Source organism: Schistocerca serialis, chromosome 3, assembly GCF_023864345.2.
Source record: "Schistocerca serialis cubense isolate TAMUIC-IGC-003099 chromosome 3, iqSchSeri2.2, whole genome shotgun sequence".
NCBI lineage: Eukaryota > Metazoa > Arthropoda > Insecta > Orthoptera > Acrididae > Schistocerca > Schistocerca serialis.
In genome coordinates this window covers 1,031,452,951-1,031,475,088 of record NC_064640.1, presented here as the reverse complement: position 1 = coordinate 1,031,475,088, position 22,138 = coordinate 1,031,452,951, and the positions used below count along the sequence as shown (strand labels likewise).

At 41.9% G+C, this 22,138-nt stretch overlaps 1 protein-coding gene across 2 annotated transcripts in view; it reads right to left on the bottom strand.

Annotated features, from left to right (window-relative positions):
• Nucleotides 1-22,138, bottom strand: part of LOC126471493 (exonuclease 1) — a 152,923-nt gene that overhangs the window by 19,206 nt on the left and 111,579 nt on the right. For both annotated transcript variants that reach the window (XM_050099705.1, XM_050099707.1), the window contains one exon: nucleotides 18,785-19,523. In XM_050099705.1, coding sequence (XP_049955662.1) covers nucleotides 18,785-19,523 — 739 coding nt within the window. The remainder of the gene's footprint in view (nucleotides 1-18,784; nucleotides 19,524-22,138) is intronic.

Genomic DNA, 22,138 nt, shown 5'->3' with positions numbered 1-22,138 from the left:
GGGAAAGAAATACAGTAGAAGAAGAATGGGTAGCTCTGAGGGATGAAGTAGTGAAGGCAGCAGACGATCAAGTAGGTAAAAAGACGAGGGCTAATATAAATCCTTGGGTAACAGAAGAAATATTGAATTTAATTGATGAAAGGAGAAAATATAAAAATGCAGTAAATGAAGCAGGCAAAAAGGAATACAAACGTCTCAAAAATGAGATCGACAGGAAGTGCAAAATGGCTAAGCAGGGATGGCTAGAGGACAAATGTAAGGATGTAGAGGCTTGTCTCACTAGGGGTAAGATAGATACTGCCTACAGGAAAATTAAAGACACCTTTGGAGAGAAGAGAACCACTTGTATGAATATCAAGAGCTCAGATGGCAACCCAGTTCTAAGCAAAGAAGGGAAGGCAGAAAGGTGGAAGGAGTATATAGAGGGTTTATACAAGGGCGATGTACTTGAGGACAATATTATGGAAATGGAAGAGGATATAGATGAAGACGAAATGGGAGATAAGATACTGCGTGAAGACTTTGACAGAGCACTGAAAGACCTGAGTCGAAACAAGGCCCAGGGAGTAGACAACATTCCATTAGAACTACTGATGGCCCCGGGAGAGCCAGTCATGACAAAACTCTACCATCTGGTGAGCACGATGTATGAGACAGGCGAAATACCCTCAGACTTCAAGAACAATATAATAATTCCAATCCCAAAGAAAGCAGGTGTTGACAGATGTGAAAATTACCGAACTATCAGTTTAATAAGTCACAGCTGCAAAATACTAATGCGAATTCTTTACAGACGAATGGAAAAACTGGTAGAAGCTGACCTCGGGGAAGATCAGTTTGGATTCTGTAGAAATGTTGGAACACGTGAGGCAATACTGACCTTACGACTTATCTTAGAAGAAAGATTAAGAAAAGGCAAACCTACGTTTCTAGCATTTGTAGACTTAGGGAAAGCTTTTGACAATGTTAACTGGAATACTCTCTTTCAAATTCTGAAGGTGGCAGGGGTAAAATACAGGGAACGAAAGGCTATTTACAATTTGTACAGAAACCAGGTGGCAGTTATAAGAGTGGACGGGCATGAATGGGAAGCAGTGGTTGGGAAAGGAGTGAGACAGGGTTGTAGCCTCTCCCCGATGTTATTCAATCTGTATATTGAGCAAGCAGTAAAGGAAACAAAAGAAAAATTCGGAGTAGGTATTAAAATTCATGGAGAAGAAGTAAAAACTTTGAGGTTCGCCGATGACATTGTAATTCTGTCAGAGACAGCAAAGGACTTGGAAGAGCAGTTGAGCGGAATGGACAGTGTCTTGAAAGGAGGATATAAGATGAACATCAACAAAAGCAAAACGAGGATAATGGACTGTAGTCAAATTAAGTCGGGTGATGCTGAGGGAATTAGATTAGGAAATGAGACACTTAAAGTAGTAAAGAAGTTTTGCTATTTGGGGAGCAAAATAACTGATGATGGTCGAAGTAGAGAGGATATAAAATGTAGACTGGCAATGGCAAGGAAAGCGTCTCTGAAGAAGAGAAATTTGTTAACATCGAGTATAGATTTAAGTGTCAGGAAGTCGTTTCTGAAAGTATTTGTATGGAGTTTAGCCATGTATGGAAGTGAAACATGGACGATAACTAGTTTGGACAAGAAGAGAATAGAAGCTTTCGAAATGTGGTGCTACAGAAGAATGCTGAAGATAAGGTGGGTAGATCACGTAACTAATGAGGAGGTATTGAATAGAATTGGGGAGAAGAAGAGTTTGTGGCACAACTTGACTAGAAGAAGGGATCGGTTGGTAGGACATGTATTGAGGCGTCAAGGGATCACAAATTTAGCATTGAAGGGCACCGTGGAGGGTAAAAATCGTAGAGGGAGACCAAGAGATGAATACACTAAGCAGGTTCAGAAGGATGTAGGTTGCAGTAGGTACTGGGAGATGAAGAAGCTTGCACAGGATAGAGTAGCATGGAGAGCTGCATCAAACCAGTCTCAGGACTGAAGACCACAACAACAACATCTCTAGCAAATTTCGCCCTGCAGTTTCATTTTCATGCAGTTCAATGTTCATGACATCATTTCTCCTGAACTGTGTGTCATACAATGATAAAATTTTGCATGTACATCAAGTGGCAAATGTGTCTTCAATACTGTTAGTAGTATAGAAGTAATAAATTAAAACATCATGCAGATGTGGTAGTTTTACTGCATGAACAGCAAACCTGTTGTGAGCAATAAACTTCCTTCCTTTCACCATTTCGGGGTGTGAGGGTGGGGGGTGGGGGGGGGGGGTGGGGGTGCAGGGGCGTTGGTGGTTTGTCAGTGAGAAAAATTTTCGTAAGGGTTTGAAATTATGTGTAAAGTTCGTTGCAAATTACTAAGTGTTGTCATTCTCAAATACTCCAGGAACAAAGTCTGGGCATTCGTACATCATGGGCTACATTTCTTCTTCATCCCTACCTATGCCACTTTGATATCTAGGTTGTTCTTACCCCATAGCAATTCTTTCCAGACAGTAGCACACACACACACTTTTTTATAATATGTGTGGTTATTGTGTTTTAACTATTTTTGTCACATGAGAAACACAGTTAAATAACATTTAACTTCCAGACAAAAAAAGACTTTCATTTCATGTATAATCATCATGACTGTAAAGCACAATTTAGTCCTTTAGAAACATGCAGAAATTTATATTTCTTCACTAATTTCTCAGCTATTTTCGCTCCTAAATTATTTATTAATTTTGACCAAACAAGCCCGTAGGTGGAGAAGATTCTCTCAATGGACAAAGCACTGGGAGGACGAGAAGTGAGACTTTTCATGAAAGCAGTAAGTCCTATTAGTTAGTAAGTTTCATTTTTTTGTTGTTTCCAACTGTGTGTCTTCCACCACTTACTTGGATGCAACTGTGTTACAACTGCATCAGAAAAGAGGGTGGCAGGAAAATAATCAGAATCTACATCTACATGATTACTCTGCTATTCACAATGAACTGCCTGGCAGAGGGTTCAATGAACCACCTTCACGCTGTCTCTTTACTGTTCCACTATCGAACAGTGAAAATGAGCACTTAAATTTTTCTGTGCGAGCCTTGGTTTCTCTTATTTTATCATGATGATCATTTCTCCCTATGTAGGTGGGTGCCAACAGAATGTTTTCGCAATTAGAGGAGAAAAGGTGACCAAAATTTCATGGGAAGATCCTGTTGCAACAAAAAACGCCTTTGTTTTAATGATTGGCACTCCAATTCATGTATCATGTCTGTGACACTATCTCCCCTATTTCACGATAATACGAAACAAGCTGCCCTTCTTTGAGCTTTTTCGATGTCATCCGTCAGTCCCACCTGATGCGGATCCCACACCACACAGCAATACTCCACAATAGGGTGGACAAGTGTGGTGTAAACAGTCTCTTTAGTAGACCTGTTGCACCTTCTAAGTGTTCTGCCAATGAATCACAGTCTTTGGTTTGCTCTAGCCACAACATTATCTATTTGATCGTTCCAATTTAGGTTATTTATAATTGTAATCCCTAAGAATTTAGTTGAATTTACAGCCTTCAGATTTGTGTGACTAATTGCATAATCAAAATTTAGTGGATTTCTTTTAGCACTCATGTGAATAACTTCAAACTATTCTTTATTCAGGGTCAATTGCCACTTTTCGCACCATACAGATATCTTATCTAAATCATTTTCCAATTTGTTTTGGTCATGTGATGACATTACAAGATGGTAAATGAGTGCATCATCTGCAAACAATCTAAGACAGCTACTTAGATTGCCTCCTATATCGTTAATATAGATCAGGAACTACAGAGGGCCTATAACACTTCCTTGGGGAACACCAGATATTACTTCCGTTTTACTCGATGACTTTCCGTCTATTACTATGAACTGTGACCTTTCTGACAGGAAGTTGCAATCCTAAAAGACATAAAACTTGCAATCCACTCTGAATGCATCTCTATCAGCCACTTTTTTCTTGTTTGGCAGTTAACTGTCCCTCTGAATCTTGGATCTAGCATATCAGCAAGATAGTGAAATGGTTCTAGTGCTAGTTCCTTGTATTTTTTATTACTTTCTTATGGGGTTCCACATTACGACTTTCTACAAGATTGAACCATGGCTTGACAACTTGTGCAATATTTGTGCAGTCTGACTGAAGAAGGTCCAGGACTCTACAAACCTCTGACAATTGTTTGAGAAGAAGATGAGTGGCATCTTTATCAATTATCTAACATTTCACTTAGGTTAGCAGGGACTTCTTCAAAGTGCTCTGTTACAGTTTCTACATATTAAGAATAAATTAGTTGTAAGACTGAGCTATTTTTTGGAAGAAATTAATTATAAGAATTTAAATTTAACCATTTAATTGTCAACATGAGAAAACCCAAATTAACCCACTGGATTGGGTTTTCCTCAACCCTTGGCCATATATGTGAAAAAGGTATTCCACTTGAATCTAGTGACATGTGAAAGCACTGTACTGAACAGGTCACTGAATATTGTGCAGGGGCTGCTGAATTTAATGGAATTGCATTTTTAATTATATTTACTTATAGGTCCCATAACTCTGACTTCAGGATGTTTCTGTTCCAAGCTAGAGAGTGTTCTTGGTTCACGTGAAAAAAAGTACCAAAAATTAGTTGTTGGTGACTTTAATATTAATTTTAAAAGTGATTGTGTAAGGAAAAGTAGGAAGAGCCCCTAAATTCACATTATCTGATGCAGACTGTATTCTCTCCAACCACATTTTTGTTCATTCTTCATTACTATAGGGACAGTCTGTTAGTAAAAGGGTAAATGGCCTTTCAGACTGTGATTCACAAATGTTAACATTAAAAGGAATTTGTGCACATACACGTTAAATATCATAACATATTATTCAGAAAAGTTAATCCAGTGGCAATAGACTTTTTAAACTACATTAAACAGCAAAAGTGGAAAAAAGCTTATAGTGCAGATAACATAGAAAATTGTGTAATGCTTTCCTGAACATTTCTCTCTTGCTCTATGAAAACTCCTTTCCGTCAGAATGTTTGAAACACGATACTGACACTAACAGGCAACCTGGATTTCTGACAAATGTGAAAAGGATATCATGTAGAACAAAATGGGAATTATATCAAAACATTATGGATAGTAACAATCAAGCTGCTGTAGTCCATTACAAACAGTATTGTAAAGTGCTTAAAAAATGTCACAGAACGGCAAAACGCATGTGGTATGCAAATACAGTAATTAATCCTCAGGATAAAATTAAAATCATTTGGGCAATTACGAAGAAAGTGTTTGGCCAATGGCGCAAGGTCAAAGATACTTAGTAAAAATGTTTTTGTTAGTGATAAGTCAGATATATGCACAGTATTTAACAACCACTTTCTGAATACAGCAGGTGAATTAAACAAAACTTAGTTTCTATGGGGAATGCTTTTCAAGACTTCTATCCGAAATACACCTCCATGATACTGGCAAAGGGAAGATTGTGTCAATAATTAACTCACTGAAAACTAAGAACTCTCATGGATCTGACAGGGTGGCTAGCAGGATAATGAATCACTTCGCTGCATATGTTAGCATAGTACTTACCCATATTTGTAATTCTTCCTTCAGGAATAGGCAGTTTCCTGAATGATTTAAGTACAGAATAGTAAAACTGCTTTATAAAAAAGGAGAAAAGTATAACATAGGCAATTTTAGACCTGTTTCTATGCCATTGGTATTTGCAAAAGTTTTTGAAAAGGTTGCATAGATATGCGTAATTGACCATTTTGGTTCATATAAGTTGCCGTCAAACATACACTATGTTTTCAGAAGAGGCTTAGCAACTGAAAACACTATATTCTCTTTTCTCGGTGAGGTGATGGATGGATTAATCAAGAAGTTGCAAACGCTAGGCATCTTCTTTGATTTAACTACGGTGTTTGATTGTGTGGTTCACAAAATATTAGTGCATAAGTTGGACCATTATGAAATAAGAGAAGTAGCTCTCATGCTTTAAGAACACACAGGTATTCTCCACAGTAAAAAAAACCAGCTATGACATAATGTCCGATTGGGGCATAGTTAAGTAGGAGGTGCCCTCAGGGGTTGGTGCTGGGACCGCTCAGCTTTCAATTAGATAATACTACGCAGAATCCAATCTGCATTTGGATCACACCTCCCTGACTCTTATGCACAGACATGAAGTACTCTGCTGCATCAATCTTCGATAGAGAGCCACAGGAATTACAACACCTTAGCAGTAATGCTCGCACATTCAAGTCTAAACCAAAGAATTTCCTCATGGATCATTCCGTCTATTCTGTCGGGGAGTTCCTAGAAAAATTAAGCTAATTCCTGTGTTACATCATCAATTATGGTAATAGATACTCACAACTTTTAATTTGCATAGGATTCCTCTACATTTTATTTTGTTTATGTTAATTTCATGTATTGACCCATTCCATGACCATGGAATTTGCTCTTCAATTTTGTCCTATGGAGCTAGACGTGTAAAACAGAATGACAAATAAAAGTGTCTGTTTTCCCATGCCGTATTCTGGTATATAATCTGCTATTCTGCAGCCAAAGGCGAGCAAGCAAACTGGCATGGGCTGCCTTTCATTGACCACAGCATGCAGTCACTTTCAGCAACTGCCGTCCTGCTGGACAGTGGGTGACACTCTACGGACACCGCTGCCCAGTCGGTCCTGCTGACAGCGGCTTGCTAAGTTTCTGTAGTTCACAATGTCATCTTGAGGCTGATGGCCACCACTCCAGCAGTGACCCCACGTCGTACATAACACGAATAAAAGTAAAATTCATTCTGGGATGCTTTACGAGTGGCCTGCCACTCGATTCCAGTCCCACCACCATTCTCAATCCATGTCCTGATGAAGGAAGTGGTGCTTCATCCTGATCTTTGTACAGCCATTTCCTACATCACTGTCGGGCTCACCTCTCAGCCCCAACAATCTAGTGTCAGAAGTGACTACTGCAACGTTGGCTGCTGCCATTTATCAAGAGGATGCATTGGCTGTGATGTCATCACCAGCTCTGGCTTGTGGTTTCAGTGGTACGAGCTTGGTGAGTAGGTTTTACATTTTTGGAGGCCTTTTTATGTTGTTCTTGTATTCAATCATGACAGATAGGGCTGAGGTTTATAGGAATTTGTAGGCACAGTTTGAGAAGCCACAAGAACCTGTGCAACTGTTGACTTTTAGAGGAAATTGTCGAGAGTGCTAATTATGGCCGGTGAGGTGTCAATGTTGTAATTTGGTGGTCACGCTTTTGCTGTGTGTGTGCAGGCATTACAAGCCAGATGTGGGACCTGCTGAAGTTGTGGGCACGAGGCACATTGGTGCTCAGTGTCTCGATGGGCTACAATTTGTCATAAGATTTAATATCATTTTTATGCTACCTCTCTGTACGACTGTTCCTGGTAGCTGTCCTTGCTTGGCTGTTACGTGGTGTAGTTTAAGAGTGTTCTATTCCTAGACAGAGGTTGTACAAATGCCAGAAACATGAGCAGTGATGAAAAAAGCAGTTGAAACATTCGTGAAACTGATGACTGAACTATCGAAGAATGCCGCATTACAAAGGAGATGGTTACTTTAATGGTAATGAATGCGAATAAGCATAGTGAACTAGCTCGGACGGTACAGGCAAAAGCTTCATGAAGTGTATCTGTTCCTTCTGTGGATCCCACTGTGGCTAGTCTCATGGCTCCTTTTTCAGGTAAACCAACTGAGGATGTGTCAGCCTTTACTGAGAACCTTGAAGCTGCTCCTTTTCTGGGTATTCGGCCAGGCGAGGAACGTTTCCACATGACCAAGTTACAGTTAGCGGGTGAGGCTGAGACATATGTCATGTATCATGAGAGGTTGAATGAGGCGTGCACATTTGAACAACTTAAGAAGGGACTCTATCAGTGTTACCACAAGTGGAATAGTGTGATTCTTCAGGGAACAACTTAATGGGATGTCGCAGATAGGAAACGAGTCAGTGGAAGCATTCTTAGAGAGGATCAGGAAAAATCAATGTACAAACATAAGAGTTAACACAGAATGAGAAGGCGGATAAAACTGAATCTGAAAGAGAGAGAACACAGAGCACGAGATGTGTTTTTGAGAGGTCTACCACCCTATATGTTGAATAAGATGAAGTATCCAAAGGAATTGGCTACTGCCATTCAGGTTGCTAGGCAACTAGCAGAAGTAGGCATAGCGACTTGGGTGCAGGATAAATGGAGTGTTTTTTCCTCAGAAGTGAAATACTATAGGTGTGTACCACATTCTGAAACAATGCCACCAATTGCAATTCTATTAATGTGATGTGGTGGACATTGGGTGTGAGATTGTCAAACAGAAAGCAAAGTGGACAGCATCACGTAAGGGTTTGTTCACTGCCAATGGGAATTCCTCCAACCTGGGACAGCACTTCCAGCAAAGCATAATGTTACGAATGTATGTGCAGAGGCAGAGTGCTACTTGGTGGGCATGGCAAACAGAATGGTATACAAATGCTTAGTGGACACAGGTACCTAGTCTGGACCCCCTGGATAAGAAGAGACTGAATTCTCCACAATATAGATTATGTGTAGTATAGGTTAATGATGTGGCATCATTGTTGTTCAACTTCTGTACTGCAACAAGAAATTTCTGGGAATATATGGAAGTATTGCTCATGTTGGGACGGGTACTGCACATCTCTAGTGCTGAATTATCTGAATAGGCATCAAGCAGAAATTAATCTTTCACAGCACACTAACTAATTTAGTGGGAAATTTTTGTGCCTGGGAATGGCTGCCACAAATGATACATTGTTGCAAGCTTGCCGATTATGAAGGAGCAGCCAAGTAAACTGCACAAACATTCATTGAAGCTCAATTTGCATGATGAAGTACTGATGGGTAAGGGAAAGATACTCTAGGTGAATGTGGGCGATTGTAGATACTGACTTACTGAACAATATGTTACGTGTAATAGAGCCACTGGAACACAATGACCAATTGTACATTTCACATTGTTTTGTATGTAGCAGTGTGGCACGTGTGCAGCAAGTAAATGGGGATTACGAAGTTTCAGTGAGCGTGGATAATTCTGGCTCTGACAGTGGAGCTGCCAAAGGAATTATCGATTGTCAATTTGGATGCTCTAGATGAGGACAACTTAGGTAGGTCAAGTGGAGACCTTTGCCACAAGCACACCATTGATGCATCTGAATTATGTGAGGAAGTAAAGCATTTACAAGGATAAGATACGACAATTATGGAAATTCTGTTAATATGATTCGCAGATTTGTTCAATCCTAATAGACAATTACCAGACCCACCTGTGACACAGCATAAAATTCCAGTGGGGGATAACCTCTGGTCTGCAACGAGCCATACAGAATACTGTACTTGCAGCTGATATTGGCAGAATTCAGCCATCAAAGTTGAGGATGGTGTTATTGAGGAAAGTGATACTCCATGACGTGCACCTGTGCCAAAGAACTCATCTGACAGTGTGAAGAAATACAGGTTTTGTTGCTATTACCAATATCTGAACACAAGAACGAGATGGATGCATAGCCTGTACTGAACATAACAGAAACACTGGAAAACCTTGGTCAGTGTAAATACTCCTTCATGATAGATTAAAGAGTGGATATCACCGTATTGAAGTGTTTGCAAAAGAATGGCCAAAGACTGCATTTGTCATTCCTTGGGGACACTACCAGTATCAACTAATGCCATTTGGGCTTAAGAGTGCACCAGCCATGTTGCAGATATTGTTGGATGGAGTACTACGGGAATTAAAACTATGTCAGTCTAGTTAGACAATACTGTTGTGTTTTATGACACTCTAGAGGATGTGCAGCGACTGGATGAAGTCTTTAAGAGGTTGTGTTTGGTAAATTTACCATTAAATACTGAAATGTGCCATTTTGTGTCCACAGAGATAGAATATTTAGGTCATGTGATAGTCAAAATGGCATGGAGACTGGCCTAAGACTGATACATGTTCTCTGCAATTGCTTGCTGTCATAAGCAACAAACCAGCTTGTCACTTTTAGTCCTATGTAATTATTGCAGAAAAACTGTCAAGAGGTTTTGCTGACATGGTTAAACTATTGTCATTTGTTAAGAAAAAGGTGTGAAATCCCAGTGGACAACTGACTGGCCAGCCACATTTGAAAAACTGAAAGAAGGGCTAACAAATAATATGATATTAATATTGCCAAATTACAAAAACAAATGCATCTTATTCTGTGACACTAGTAACTGGGATCTGATGTAAAACGACTGTTCAGAAAATAACAATACTTTATTTTTTCAAACCTTATTATTAATTTTGCAAATTATTGACCCTTGTCCCCTTCAAAGTACTCCCCTCCCCTAGTCACACACTTTTCCCAGCAATGTCTCCATTTTAGTTGGTTGGTTTGGAGTATAAAGGGACCAAACTACAGGGTCATCAGTCCCTTTTTCCTGTCAGAAACGAGGTTCAATATAAAACAACACCCAATGTATGTTTGAGAAAGTAAAATGGGAAAAAGGAATGGGGAACCACACCTAAACAGAAAATGAATGGAAAGAACAAAAAACGGGGAAAACATACACCATAAGGAAAAGTAGGAGGAGGTATTAAAACCACAGAGCAGATGGTCTGGGCTGGCTGATCAGAAGAATAAAAGAGGATGAGCCAGCCACTCTGCGACACACAAAAATGTCCACCCCAAAAAGACAAAGCAAGATGAACACATGTAGGGAAAAGACGAACACAAAGACAAACAAATGTAAAGAAAGGGTGACAAGAGTTAAAAATGGAGGAAGGGTGAAGGCTTCGGAGATAGGGCCAAATGCCCACCCTTAGATGGTACGATAAACCCCCCCTCACGAATAAAACGTAAAACTAAATCTGCTGTTGAGGCATTGTTGCCCAATACCGAAGGCAGGGTGCTGGGAAGATAAAAAATCCACCGCAGAGCAGCTAAAATTGGGCAGTCCAGCAATATGAAGATGACAGTCAGAAGGGACCCACAGCGACACTGAGGTGGGTCCTTGCTACGGACAAAGTAACCATGTGTTAACCATGTATGGCCAATGTGGAGCCGGCAAAGGACAACAGATTCTCTGCGAGTGGCTTGCATGGATCACCGCTACACATTCATTGTCTCCTTGATACCACGGAGTTTATTTGGTGTACACAGGGTGCACCATTCAGTATCCCCTATCGTGAAAACTTTGCTCTGGAAGGCCAATCTCCAGAGATGGTTTACTGGTGGCCTGTTCATTGTTCATTGCCCGCTATCCCGACATGTCCTGGGGTCCAAATGAAGGTCTCTGAGCATCCTAGGGAAGCACTGGTTGAGAGCTTTTAGGCTCACGTCAACATCTAGTAGGTTCTTGCCGGGCTTTGGCACTGGAATGACAACACTTTCCCACCATTGCTATGGGAATTCACCATCGCTCCAAATGAGGTTGAAGACAGCAAGGAGGCAGCATTGGGAATCCAATGACAGATGTTTTAACATTTGCGAATGGATGTGATCTGGGTCAGGGGATGTGTCAGGACAGTCAGCAAGGGCACTGAGAAATTTCCACTCGCTGAAGGGAGCATATAAGGCTCAGGGTGGTGTGGAGCAAAAGAGAGGTGTTGTCCCTCCACCCTCTGTTTGAGGAGACGAAAGGTGAAGTGGTAATTCTCTGATGCAGCAGATACAGCTATATATTTGGAAATTCCAGATACACCTGCTGGGTTCTGATAACCGTGAAGTCGGTGGAGCTTGGTCCAAACCTGGGAGGGAGAGGTTCATGTTCCAACGGTGAAGACATAGCGTTCCAAACACTCATGCTTCCTTCGCTTGATGAAGAGGCGAACCTGTGCTCGGGGCCATTTGAAGGCATTAAGGTTCCTCAGGGAGGGCTGACACTTATGACATTGGAGGGCCCACCTACAGTCTCTAATGGCCGCAACGATTTCCGGTAACCACCAAGGCACTGACTTCCGCTAGGGACAATTGGAGGAGCGAGGCATTGCTGATCAGCCTTGGGAAGTACTGATCTGGGCAAGTGTTGAGATGAGGGACACTGTGGTAGGGGTGGGAAGAGTTGAAAGTGGTCACTACCACACAAGTTGTTATGTGCTCTCCAGTGGATAGACTGGAGAAAGCCAAGACTGCAAACCCAGAGATCAATGGCCGAATATGTGTCATATGCCACACTGAAATGTGTGGGGGACACCTGTTTTTAGGAGGCAAAGTTCGAGGTGAGTTAGTAGGTCCTCAACATCTTTGCCACGGCATTAACCCCACCAAGGGTTATCGGCATTAAAATCACCCAGAAGAAGGGTGGGAGCGGGGAGTTGTGAAATGAGTGCAGCCAAACATGGGATGATACTTCACAATCTGGATGGAGGTAGATGCTACAGATGGTAATTTCCTGCATTGTCCTCACCCTGACAGCCACAGCTTCTAAAGGTGTCTGAAGAGCCACAGGTTCGTTACAGACAGAGGTATGGACGAAAATACAGAACAGTTTTTGTAGTACACCTGTTAGCCATGAAGGGTGGGGGTACGCATTGCTGGAAACCAGGTCTCTTTAAGGACAATGCAGAAAGCAGGTGTACTGCTTAAGAGTTAACGTAACTCAGCCAGGTGGGATAAAAAAACCACCGCAGTTCCACTGGAGAATGACGCTTTCTGTCATCTGGGGTGGCATGGAGTGACCAAGGAGGCAAATTTGGGCTCAGCATCACCTGTTGCCACTGGTTGAGTGTTGGCATTCAGTACCACTGCATCCGAGGCATTGGCGACATCTAGGTCCTTAGGCGATGCCAGAATCTCCACCTTGTTCTTGGATGCAGAGCCATGGAGGAGTGCTCGTGTAGGGGGCACTGGAAGCTCCTGTTTCTTAGTGGACCTTATCTTTGAAGTTTTGCCCTCTCGCTGCTCCTTAGGCGCTTGCTGGGAGGGCTTCTTGGAAGTACCTTCAGGGCCAGAGGAAGACCTTGAAGCCTTTCGATCGCAGCCAGTGGCTCTTTCAACCACTGGCTGGTGTCCACTGGACCACTGGGGGGGACTGTGGAAGGTAAAGTCCCAAGGGACCCCTTCCACATAAGAGGAGTCAGAGGAGGCCGTTGCTTCTCCAGCAGGGGGGAGGGAACCGATGTCCTGGCATTTTGGGGGGCAATGCTTCCAAAGTAGAAGCTTTGGGAGTAAAGGAAGAAGACGTGCCCCCAGCCAACTCGATGGGGGAGGAAGATGGGCGGCCCTGAGGGTCCACTGGAGCAACCTTAGATGATGGGTGTAAAACAGCATCATTGATGGCGATGCCGTCACGGCGGCAGCATTAGAAGATAGCATGGGAACAGGGTATAGTCTTTCATATTTGATTACTTTTGAATCATTGTGGGTGTGAACAGTGATCAATGTGTTACAAATATTTACTATCAAAAACAGTCTTGATCACAATTTATTTATTACGGTGACCGCTTTCGACCACTACTGTGGTCATCTTCAGACCAATAAGTAAGAACCTCCTTCTGGTGGTAAATCACTGGTCTAGAGACAACAATAGTAGTGGTCGAAACCAGTCATCGTAATAAATAAATTGTGATCAAGACTGTTTTTGATAGTAAATATTTCATATTTGAGTTTAGCCTCATGGTAAGATAACATGTCCACTGTCTTGTATTTCATAATTTTGCGCTCCTTTTGGAGTACCGGGCAGTTCGGTGAGCAAGGGGAGTGATGCTGTCCACAGTTCACACAGGTGGGAGGAGGCGCACATGGAGTATTCAGATGCAGCGAACGTCCGCAGTCTCTACATGTGGCACTGGAAGGGGACCGGGAGGAAAAGTTCCCAAATTTCCAGCACTTAAAGCACCGCATAGGGGTAGGGACATAGGGTTTGACGTCACATCAATACACCATCAGCTTGACCTTTTCAGGTAATGAATCACCCTCAAAGGCCAAGATGAAGGCATTGGTGGCAACTCTGGTCTACTAAGTCATCTTTTGCTGGGGAGTGAATGGCCCCAGCAGTCTCTAAGAAAGGAAGGGTTGGTTACAACGCTGACAGGTGTGACCCTAAATCATTTCCCTCCCTAGCAACATCTTGGGAGGAACATAGGGCTTCAGAGAGACAGGATCCTTATTCGCCACATTACTTAGTTTGCATAATGATTACTCCTTTCTAGAAACGAAGCCTCTGTTTTTTGTTGAGCACCTGGAGAATAAGTTTTGGGAAGTGACAGCACTGTCCAAAATGCACACTTTGGGTCCCTAGCAAACACGCCAGACGAAATGAATACCCCACCGTTCTAAATTGGCACGTAGCTTGTCATCGGGCTGTAACAGGAGGTCGCGATGAAAAATAATTCCCTGGACCATATTGAGGCTTTTGTGGGGAGTGATCAAAACAGGAATATCACCCAACTTGTCACAGGCTAGTAATGCCTGCGACTGGGTTGAGGATGCTATCTGAATCAAAACTGACCCACTGTGCATTTTGGACAGTGCTGTCACTTCCCCAAACTTATTCTCCAGGTGCTCAACAAAAAACAGAGGTTTCGATTATGCAAACTAAGTAATGTGGCGAATAAGGATCCTGTCTCTCTGAAGCCCTATGTTCCTCCCAAGATGTTGCTAGGGAGGGGAATGATTTAGGGTCACACCTGTCAGCATTGTAATCAACCCTTCCTTTCTTAGAGACTGCTGGGGCCATTCACTCCCCAGCAAAAGATGACTTAGTCCGCTTAATTGCAGGTCATCTGCCCTGATGCCACCCACTCCAATCAGGGGCTCTCCCTACGGGTGCCGCCCAGCCACAGCAAAGGCCACCTGTCATGATGGCCCTTGCTGTGAGTCCGGTTGCCCCCTTAAGACGGGCATCTACTCCTTGGCATACGAGTGGAGTTTACAGCTCAGGCATCGGCAGTGCGATCCCTGTGTTGTCAGGGGGCTACCACCAAATGGGTAGATGATGGCTCCACCACAATGGACTGGCTACCGGGCTGGATATTGTGTGCAGAGAAGTCCAATATTGTTATGGGGGCGAAAGAGGACAGGACACAACGGAAGAAGATGACATAACCCGGAAAGTGTCCTCCCCCAAATAATTGAACTGCAGGTGGAGATGCAAAGCCATGATGACAAGAGGTACAGGAGATTGAATCTAAGGGCATTATGGACAACCCGTGCACCACCTAAGGTGTCCTTCCCCATACGGCCAGCACTTCTGTGGAATTTGGAAAGTGGTAGGTCAATCCATAAAATGGGACCTGCACTTATAAGGCCGAAATGTGTGAAACTCCTTTTAGTCGCCTCTTACGACAGACAGGCAGGAATACCTTGGGCCTATTCTAAACCCCAAACCCGCGGGGGGGGGGGTCACCATTTTGCATAGCTCTCCTTGGTAGCTTTGAGATATCCTTTAAGTAAGCAGAAAATATTGTTATATTTGAAGAATGAAAGGGATTTAAAAAGAGAGGTTTCAACCTTGTTGATGGGGTACACACATCAAGTGAATGGTTTACTCCTGCTGCTGATGTTTAACATAGTATCTTAAGAAATATTTTCTTACAGGTCTATGACGAATTTCCTTTGATGCCATTCGACACTCTGAAAATAGCCTCTGGTGAGTCAGGAGAATACAGGAGGAGAGTCACTGATTTTTAGCACAAAGCTGACAAACTGACAAAGCTGAGTGTTCAGGCACATTGTTGTGGTGCAAGAACCATGAATTGTCTCACCACAAGTATTTTCTCTTTCTGCAAATTTTTCAAGTAGCTGTTGCAAAATGCCTTGATAGCCTACAGGGTTCACTGTTTCACCTTTCCTGAACAGCAGCATCAGTTGAAGTGGAAGGGCTTCCTGGTGAAGGATCATGTTCAACTGACTGACAACCACTTAAGTTTTCCTAGTTTCATGTAAAATTTTACATTTCATCACAGTTCCAGAGAACAGCACATTTAAGAAATCGCCATTAACACTGAAACACATTGCACTTAAATAACAATATCATGAAAATAAAAAAGATATGAACATTCCAAAGACATGTGGCTACAAAGGAGGTGATGCACAAGGTAGTGCTGTCAACTGCATGTTACTAAATATCTCCATTGGCACATAACTCAAAATGTTCGGTTATTTTCTCTACAGACTTTGTGTTCTTGGTTAGGATATAAATTGCACAAAACGCCCAGTAGCATACGCATCAAGGCAGTTGAATAAAGCCTTACAAAATTACTCAGCCACGGAGAAAGACATGCTAAGTCTCATATGGTATTATCTACTTCCTTCATTACCTGTACAGTACAAAATTTAAAGTTGTATCAGATCATGTGGTGTTAAAGTGGTTATTAGAATTGAAGAATACTTCAAGCAGATCAACTCGTTGGGCACTACGGTTGACTGAGTTTGATTATGAGGTAGTACACAAACCTGGCATGACACATAGTAATGCCGATGGCTTGAGCAGAAAGACTGGGGTCATAAAAGTGCTTGGTAAAGCCCTGCAAGGTGGCAAGAGGAGCAGACTTCTGATGCAGACTGCCAGTTGTTTAGTACACAGCTGTATTTTGTGAAGGACAACAGGCTGTTGTGTAGAATGATGTTGTTTGGGTTATGCGTTATGGTACCCACATCTTTGAAGGACAAAGTATTGAAGGAAGCTCAAGATTGTGTGTCAGCAAATCGTGGAGGGCACAGGACAAATGATCGTCTAATAGCTGAGCAATATTGGTAGAGGACACGGAGACAGGACATTGACCAGCATGTGAATAATTGCGTACCACTTGTACAACATATTGATCTCAGTCATCATTGCATACTGCTGTCACTGGAAATGGTGGGAATGGGTATTTTGGGTCCATTCAACCCAACACCGCTGCGAAATTGCTATATGTTAAGCATCATAGACCACCTTTCATGTTATGTGGAGACAGCTGCGATCCCGAATAAACAAGCAAGTTGGTGGCACAGGCAATGGTAAACAACTGGTTATTGCAGTTTCGCGTTATCAACACAGTAAGTACAGATGAGAGCACCAACTTCATATCCAAATTAATTAAGCTGTTGTACAAACTGCAAATCCAAAACCTAAGAACTAGTCCATTCTGCCATAAAATGGAAGAATGGAACATATCCATCACATTGTCAGTAACATGTTGTTATGTGAACAGCCATCAAAACAACTGGGATATTTCCCTACCTTATGTCATAACTGCGTACAATTCTAAAGGACATGACACCTTTGGGGTTTCGTGGTACAAAGTGGTATACAGTAGAAATACATCTCTGCCTTTTAAAGTGGTTAAGCCCAAAGTTGAAAAAAAACGGAGATTTGGCGAAGTAGTTTGTGAAGATATTATGAGATGTATGGAAATGTGTGAAAACAGTGTGCGACATTATCTAAAGGTTTTCTGCTACTGAGTAGTTGCTTTCAAGACAGCATCCCATACAAGCAAACTAGTTGCGACTTTACCTGCTATTGCTCATGCCACAGGTAATTGGGCAATGCAAGGATCTCCTTAAAAAAGTATAGATCAGTAATGTCGTAGAGCAATGAGGAGGAGTGCAGTAGCCACCAGAAAGATCGTGGGAGGCGCACATCAGCACGGCGTGTCACGGACAGTAGTTGCCGCAAGTAAAGTCCCGTCCACCAGAGGGCACGCGAGAATTCGGCCACGCCCTCTGCCAGCGGAACAACAACAACTCGGGCAGCACGGGCCGTGCCCAGTCAGTTTTACATCGGACATGCCTAGCAGACAGTTCCCGGTCTACACTATGTGAAGTGCGACGGACAATGTGAATCGTGTTAATACAAGGGCTTAAGGTTACATTTATGGTATGGTATATTATATGAAACTAGAAAGGTAAAAATACTTTTTCATTTTAAATGCTTCTTACCCAATCTAATAAACAAGACAGAAGCAATAAATGTAAAAAAATAATAAAAATAATTTGTGCACTAACAGGTTAAATGCTCGTTAATTCCTGACTGCCTAGTCCATATCATTATAAATTAATGAGCTGTGCACTGATCTGCCCACACTGCCAGGCTCACCGGCTGGTAAGGTGGTCACTGTTACTGATCACTCAGTGTACAAAACAGTTTTCACAATGTCTGCTTTTCACTTAGGCAGCACGTGATCAACATACTGACTTCTATACTGTCTGATTGGTGTACGGTGTGTAAGATAGTTGCCCTGTTGTACTTACGTCAAAGTCGGTGTTATGAATTAAGTCAGAGAAGAACTGAGCTCTCGAATGGGATGTATCACACACGAAAGCAGCAAATGGGATAACAGAAGACACAATTTTTCCATAACTTCTACGACATAATTTATGCAGCCACAGAGCTCTGAGTCCACTTATTTTGCAGTTATTCTGAGCACTAGACATTTTCATTTGTGTGGATACACTATGTTTCTTTGCACTGTCATTAAACATTAGCTAGTTGTTGCTATGTGTGCAACACTGTCACTGGATTTATGCATTGCTTATTTTTGAATTGTATTTCTCCTTATCATGTACATGTTGCAACACTGTACAATATTTCACACTCTTTTATGACTGTAGTAACTTATCATTAGGAGAAACTGCTCTACATGATGTGATATTTATAGGAGTTAAATTACATGGTGTCAACATTACAGGTGATGAAAAAGTCTCATCAAATTACAGTGAAGTATTATATTTGAAAATGAAATGCTGCAAGATTTTGTAATATATCTTATATCAGAAATAAACAGCAATTCTAACACATCAGTGGGCTACTGAACATATAGCAGTAGTATTTTTCTTACCTCATACTGAACTTTCTGGGACTTCAATTGAGAACGCTGGTCCACATTAAAACAAGCAACATCTTCATTGGATGAAGAAGTTTTGTTGTCCTTGCTGATGTGCTGATCAGACATCATTGTCCCATTGTTTTCTCTTAATGTTTCGCTTACGTCAGGTATTTTGTTTCCCATGATCTCTGTATCTACTTTTCTCCACTTAAATACTGATGTAAAGGGGGTCTTCTGTACCATGGGGATTGTCGCATCTGTCAATAATTTACTATCTGTATCTTCAAAAGTCCTCTTTGTTTTCATCGAGTCATCAATTTCTCCTGATAAGCTGTCATGCATTCCAATCAGTTTGAAGGGTTTCTCAAGTTCTTCTGACATGCTACTGTTTGTGCCTGTTCCACTATCGAACTGAGTTTCTGAGTTACTACGCTGGGATGCTTGAGTTTCTAAATTACTTGACTGGGATGTAAACTGACTGCTGGGCTGAGTTAAAGAATCCTCTAAGTCAACATCACACTGGACCATTTCTCTGCTTTTCAAGGCAAAAAAAGCAGAGTTGCTCATCTCCACTGGATCCGAAACATCACTTAGTTTCCCCCGCTCATCTGTACACAGAGATTTCTCACACACTGCTGAATAAAACTGCAGGACACTGTCAGATGGTGGATTGTTTTTATCTTCAGATGAGTCTTTCTGTGCAGTTTCAGTCGTATCACTATTACAGTCAAGATTGTTGGACGTAAAATACCTAAAAAGAGAATTCAAAATCAAGTCACAAAATTTGAATGCTGTTGCAATTTATTACATACATGTAAATTGAAAAAGGACAACCATGGGAGCTTTTGACTTTGTATTCCGAATGAAGGAAGGAAAAAAACAGGATTTAATGTTGTATCAAGCATGGGGTCATTAAGGATGGAGCTTCGACTGGTAAAATGTTATTTACTTACATTTATCTAGTAACATGTCCAACTATAGGTTCATTACTGGATATGTGGGGTTAATGAAGTTGTACTATTACACTAGTTTTTATCATTTTATTTTACTTTGATTTTCACACAGATTACATTTTCAACACAGTATGATAAACATTCACTTACTGATGTAAGAATTGGGCATGGATGTTTACAAGTGGGGTTCATGTGATGACAAACAATTTTGCAATATATTTTCTTCAATATTGGTCTTTTCTGTAAATGTAGATAACTAAGTATCACATGTTGCATGAAAAAATGGTATTTCCAGTAAAGAATATCGATATACAGCTATGTGAGTGTTACTTCATAATTTCTGAAACTTGAAAGCATCTAAATTTGTCACATCTCGAATCGATCTCACAAGGAATACCTTGAGCGCAGAATCACAAGTTCAATCATTAGTAAGGCTAATTTGAAAGTGCTGTGTTAAAAATTATGGGAGGAAAAATATTAGCTGGTAATGGCTCACTATGTGCATCAGGAGGGCGACAGAAAATCAGAAGATGTCCGGGGGTCGGCGGGGGGGCAGAGATCAACCTTCTTGGATGTATATGTTACACTTCACAAAATGGACATCATTAGCATTCAAGAAATGTTCAAAACAAATCATGAACTTTCATCATGAACATCAAATGAAAAATGGTGCGCCACAGTGATAACTCAGGTTTGCAGCATCGAGATTGGAGGCGAACTCCTAGGGAGTTACAAACTGTGTAGGACACTCAGCTAGGCATCCACTCTTAAAGAATGCATTGGTGTAACTGAGTGATGATAACTGATGGAATGTGATGGCAAGCAACCAAATCCTTTAAGATGTTGCTGCAGATAGTGTGATTACATGTTTTACAAGCACAGAAAAAAAAAAAAAAAAAAAAGAAAAAAAAAAAATCCAGAGGTTGACTTCGTCCTGTGGTTCCAGATGGTATGAACAGCAATGTCACACACTTTTCAGGAGTGATAGTTTGCTCTAAAGGAGTACGATTTTTATATGCACACCAGGAATCAAGCAAAAGCAAGTTATTTTCACCAGCTATTGGCCAAAAGCAGTGTTCACACCATAGTTGTAGTTCCCTTATGCCCATTTTCCCACTCTTGCCTACTGTGACGTAAATATTCCCTACTGCCCTTGCAAGATCACGTCCACAAAAATTCTTGCAGCACAATAAATTACTTTCCAGTCAATTTACCATATAGATTAACAGTCGCCTAATTGTATATGAATATGGCAAGGCACTGATGTTAATGGATCTTGATATAACACTCTTCGTACCTCTAATTTCCAGCATTCCTTTCATATGCATTTCCTCTTCACATCCTGATTGGTTGGAGACGAAAACAAATTTCTTACTGAACAATGAGATAAGTTTGTTTATCTCCCCTAAATTTTTTCATGCCTATTCCACAGTTTGCTGTGCATTGTCAAATTGACATTTTGTCTGAAATTTTGTTATCTTACATCTTCCAATTCTGTAGCACTATGAATTATTTAAGAATAAAGGAGACGACTCACTCATAGGCAGAAGCACTGCATCATCAGTAGGTACAAAAAGGGGGGATGGAGAGAGGCAGGAGGCACGAGGCAGGGAGGGGCTGGGAAGGGGGGGGGGGCATCTAGCAGCTTGTAGGAGAGGGGTGAGCCATCTGTGAGCTAATTAGGAGTGCAAGCAGAAGGGGCGGGTGGCAGACAGATAGGCACACAGTCTCATAGACTAGGGAGTAAGATAACAGCACACAACTAGCAGATGTGGGGACACAAATTGGATTGGGGGCAGGGGATGCGCGCGCGCGCACGCACACGCGCACACACACACACACACACACACACACACACACACACTCACACTCACACTCACACTCACACTCACACTCACACTCTCTCTCTCTCTCTCTCTCTATTGGGTTTCAGGGGAGGGGGGGGGGGCAGGGAGAGCGGCATCTAGTTACCTTAAGTTTAGGCCCAGAAGGTTATGTGAAAAAACGATGTGGTGTAAGGATACCTCCCATCTGTGCAGCTCAGAAAAGCTGGTGGTGGGGAGGATCCAGATGACACGGGTTGTGATGCAGCCACTGAAACCTCATATGTTGTGTGCTCTGTGGCAAGTTGTGCCACTGGGTGGTCCTCCTTGTTTCTGGCAACAGTTTGGTGGTTGCCATTCATTCTAATTGACGACTGGTTTTGTGTCATACCAATGTAAAATAATGTGCAGTGGTTGCAGCAGAGCTGGTATATAACATGGCTGCTTTCACAGGTGGCCCGGCCTCTGACGGGGTAGGATAAGCCTGTGATGGAACTTGAATAGGTGGTGTTGGGTGGGTGGATTGGGCAGGTCTTGCATGTGTGTCTTCCACAGGGGTATGATCCTTGTGGCAGGGGATTGGGGATAGG